Source organism: Miscanthus floridulus, chromosome 8 (assembly GCF_019320115.1).
Source record: "Miscanthus floridulus cultivar M001 chromosome 8, ASM1932011v1, whole genome shotgun sequence".
NCBI lineage: Eukaryota > Viridiplantae > Streptophyta > Magnoliopsida > Poales > Poaceae > Miscanthus > Miscanthus floridulus.
Genome location: NC_089587.1, coordinates 178,347,304 through 178,352,065, shown reverse-complemented (window position 1 = coordinate 178,352,065; position 4,762 = coordinate 178,347,304). Strand labels below are relative to the sequence as shown.

The 4,762-nt window shown below is 53.4% G+C and overlaps 1 protein-coding gene across 1 annotated transcript; it reads left to right on the top strand.

Annotated features, from left to right (window-relative positions):
• The first annotated feature begins 2,504 nt into the window (after positions 1-2,504).
• Positions 2,505-4,419, top strand: LOC136477614 (flavonoid 3'-monooxygenase CYP75B3-like). Its single transcript, XM_066475826.1, has 2 exons — positions 2,505-3,540; positions 3,661-4,419. Exons 1-2 carry the CDS (start codon positions 2,641-2,643, stop codon positions 4,303-4,305), a joined length of 1,545 nt encoding a protein of 514 aa, XP_066331923.1. The 5' UTR covers positions 2,505-2,640; the 3' UTR covers positions 4,306-4,419.
• The last annotated feature ends 343 nt before the right edge of the window (positions 4,420-4,762 follow it).

Here is a 4,762-nt window from a genome sequence, read left to right as displayed (position 1 = left end):
CAGCCCGTCTAACTAATTATTTTGATAATTATTTTTCTCTTGGGTCCCACATTGGCCCGGCCCATCCAACCTAGCCCGAGTCCAACCCTAATGTGTCATTCGAGTTGCCGCCGCTGGAACTTGAGCGGTTCGTCACGTGCTCCGAGGTGCCCCTCGCCGAGCGTTGCGTGATCAGGTACTCAGCGTAAGGCTGTCGTCGGTAGTGCCTATTCCTGATGCCCGCCGGTAAGCACTACGATTCCTGTTTTTGGTGCTTTCGATCTGCTGTTCAATGATAGTCTCAGCATGGAAAAAGAGACGAGAACACCATGTTGATCGGTCACCAGGTCCATGTTGGTTTCTACTACTAACAATGGTGAATGGGTTAAAACGTGGAACAAACAGCGGTCACATGATCAGTCTAAGAAAACATGAGAGGAACGGCTTATGGTTCTAAGAACCACACGAGCATCGAACCTTCCATGATTCAATTGAGATTACAGCCGCCGGCAAATGGGATCGGAATGGGCGACGCCGTTTCGTCCAACGAGTAAACGGAGAGACACCGAACAAGCAGGATCTAGAGAGCTTGGGTCAGGACTGGAATCGGGCTGGGTTGGAACGGCCAGGCCCATGTGGGACTCAAAAGGGAAAAAATTAATTAATTAATTAATTAGAATGGGCTGCTTTGAGATCCGTGTTTTTTTTTGGAAAGAGGAGTAACGGAGTAGTTGTCTAAATGGACACCCCTCTCAAATGGAACCATATATATATAAATGTAACTTTCAAATAAGAAATGTTGCATGTGGCCTTTGAAACACAGGAACTCTCTCATACATAGCTAACAAAATCCATCCAACATAGATCTTTACGAGTTGTACAAAATACTATTAATCAAAATGTAACTTTCTAGCGGACGATGACAGTGTGGCCACTTGCTCAACTCCATGTAAAATACTTGTAAGTCCACCCTGGATGAAAGGAATAGACATGGTCGAATAATGCGCAGACACCCCCTTTGCATAGTTTGGCATTGTGGCATTGGTATATAGTTGCCTTTGATCAAAGCGCCATCCATGGTAAAAGATGGACCGTTATGAAGGCACAATGTCACAGAATATGAAATTGTTCATAAATCTTGCATGTAAGTAAATAATAAAAATGAAAAATCAAGCGAATAATGCCGAATTGATGACAGCATGTTGGTTCCCCTGCTTGAAAACACATATTAAGACTTTCTCGCATGTATACCAATGAAACAAATCTAGCATAATCATGTGTTATCATGTCATCGAGAGCACATGGAAAAACAACGTACATACCTATATTGCATCATTTTCACTAGTGCGTGGAGAACTAAAGTTGACTAGGTCTTCACTGATTGGAACAATTACACCACCGCTTTGAGAAGAGTTAGCCTCCATGGCGGCTGTGTGGTCGATAGGGAAGATAGCTTCTCAGCGTCTGATTGAGCTTGGACGGAGGCCGCTTTGCCAGCTTGACTGGGAGACTTCATCGGGCGGAAGAATCCTAAACACATTGCTCTTCTCCTTAACGGGCGTCCTATGCAAATCGCTGCTGCATCTTCGGCACCGTCGACTCAGGCGAGGCGGACGACGAGAGAAACTCGATACAGCGGCCCTGTAGTGAAGATGGTTCTCTTGGAAGTCTGCCCATGCGTGCAGACCTGTAATCTTTGCAGTCTTGGGAACGGGAACGTGGCTACGTTCCACGTTCCGAGAACATTGTTCCAATTCGTAGAACAGAAACTTGATGGAACATTGTTCCGAACACCAATGGAGCGTGATCCACGCCATGGGAACCACGCCTGGCCACTCGATGGAAATCTGAGGCCCAAAGTTCAATTGATGGAAGAAAAAAAGAGAGGAGAGGCCGGACGATGAGTTTAGATATCTATTTTATCTTTATTATTTTAGAACTTCCTTAGTTTTACATTTAGTGAAAGCTTATGCTAATTAATTCATTCATGATATGAACCAATTTAAAAGGATCATGTTTATTATTTCGGAACACGTTCCCGTTACACTTGGTACTTGTTCCATTAATCAAAGGAACAAGATCAAGCTATATACTTTCTGTCCCATAGATTTAAGAAACAATGTACCACGTACCACATTCTCGTACCACCACCCTAATGTTACGGGAACTTGGCTGCTATGCCTGTAATCCAAAACCTTCTCTTGGAAGTCTTCTCGTGCCTGTGGCCGCCAGGATCCTTCTCTTGGAAGCATCTCCATGAGTGAAGTAGCCAGAGCTGAGTTACGAGCCAGAGACGAGTTACGAGCCGGCGCAAGGCTGCGAGCCAGTTTAGAAGGTGCTACGTGTCATGATTTGGCTTCAGGTGCCCACAGCGTCCTCTCATGGAACTCAGAAGAACCCACGGCCCCACAAAAAGAAACCACTACACCAACCTCTCATGAAAATAAAACGAAGCCGGCGAAGAAAAATAAATATATATAAACAGACCAATCGCGGCGCGGCTAGGTAGGAACGGTGGGCAGGAAGATTGTTAGCTGAAGCACGCCATGCAAGTGGAACCTGTATGGCTGTATATATAGATGAACCACTCCCTCGCTAACCGCACGCTCAACGCTCAGTCCAACGCCAAGCGCGCCTCCCGTGAATCGAGCAAGTCAAACCATGGACGTGCCGCTGCCGCTGCTGCTGGGCTCCCTGGCCGTCTCCGTCGTCGTGTGGTGCCTCCTGCTCCGCCGCGGCGGGGACGGGAAGAAAGGGAATCGGCCGCTGCCGCCCGGTCCCCGGGGCTGGCCGGTGCTGGGCAACCTGCCGCAGGTGGGTTCTCATCCGCACCACACCATGTGCGCGCTTGCGAAAGAGTACGGCCCGCTGTTCCGGCTCCGGTTCGGCAGAGCCGAGGTGGTGGTGGCCGCGTCGGCGCGGGTGGCGGCGCAGTTCCTGCGTGCCCACGACGCCAACTTCAGCAACCGCCCTCCAAACTCCGGAGCCGAGCACGTGGCCTACAACTACCAGGACCTGGTGTTCGCGCCCTACGGCTCCAGGTGGCGCGCGCTGCGGAAGCTGTGCGCGCTCCACCTCTTCTCCGCCAAGGCCCTGGACGACCTGCGCGGCGTCAGGGAGGGCGAGGTGGCGCTCATGGTGAGGGAGCTCGCCCGGCACCAGCACGCCCCCGTGGTACTGGGCCAGGTGGCCAACGTCTGCGCGACCAACACGCTGGCCCGGGCGACGGTGGGGCGGCGCGTGTTCGCGGTCGACGGAGGGGAGGAAGCAAGGGAGTTCAAGGACATGGTGGTGGAGCTGATGCAGCTCGCCGGGGTCTTCAACGTCGGCGACTTCGTGCCGGCGCTGGCGTGGCTCGACCCGCAGGGCGTGGTCGGCAAGATGAAGCGGCTGCACCGCAGGTACGACGACATGATGAACGGGATCATCAGGGAGCGGAAGGCCGCCGGGGAAGGCAAGGACCTGCTCAGCGTGCTGCTGGCCAGGATGCGGGAGCAGCAGCCGCTCGCGGACGGCGAGGACAGCAGGATCAACGAGACTGACATCAAAGCACTCCTCCTCGTAAGTCTCCCTAGCTTTTTCCCCTTATTGAAATGGACCCCCGACGGAGTTGGTCCAGTTGGAGTTTGGAGCGTATATTCCTCATGTACGTACTTTCTGTGGGACACATGGTGACCACAGAACCTCTTCACGGCGGGGACGGACACGACGTCCAGCACGGTGGAGTGGGCGCTGGCCGAGCTGATCCGGCACCCGGACGTGCTCAAGAAGGCCCAGCAGGAGCTGGATGCCGTCGTCGGCCGCGACCGCCTGGTCTCCGAGACCGACCTCCCGCGCCTCACGTACCTGACGGCGGTGATCAAGGAGACGTTCCGGCTGCACCCGTCCACGCCGCTGTCGCTGCCCCGCGTGGCCGCCGAGGAGTGCGAGGTGGACGGGTTCCGCATCCCCGCGGGCACCACGCTGCTGGTGAACGTGTGGGCGATCGCCCGTGACCCGGAGGCGTGGCCCGAGCCGCTCCAGTTCCGCCCCGACCGCTTCCTGCCGGGCGGCTCGCACGCGGGCGTCGACGTCAAAGGGAGCGACTTCGAGCTCATCCCGTTCGGCGCCGGCCGGAGGATCTGCGCGGGCCTCAGCTGGGGCCTGCGCATGGTCACGCTCATGACGGCCACGCTCGTGCACGCCCTGGACTGGGACCTCGCCGACGGCATGGCCGCGGGCAAGCTGGACATGGAGGAGGCGTACGGGCTCACCCTGCAGCGCGCCGTGCCGTTGATGGTCCGTCCAGCACCCAGGTTGCTGCCGTCTGCCTACGCAGCGGAGTAGAAAAACAAAAAAGCGGATTCTCGGCTCGCTGCTATTCATATATGTCCGTCCGTATGCACCGTCAAATCATTTCAATAATGCTATAGGACACGTGTGTTTTGTGGTTTGTTGGCATATGAATTTTTTTTTGACCGCAGGATGAAGAATGGAACGTCCGATCTGTGCTAGTTTTCTGGCTGTCTTTGTGTCTCTGTCATGTGGGGTCTGGACGTCGGCGTCACTGTTTGATTTTTGGGAGTCGCGTCTGGAGTTGTGTGTCCGTTCCCCTCTTTCCTCATTCTCATTTCGTGTCATCTTCCTCCTAGCGACTCCCTGCTCCACTACAAGAAATACTCTTATATATGATGGTTTCGAGATGACGTTATAAGAAATTGTCATAGAAAGTTCTTATCTGAGATGGTTTGTATATAAGGTGATAGAACGCTCTAAACTGTGACGGTTTGTAATAAAAAATTAA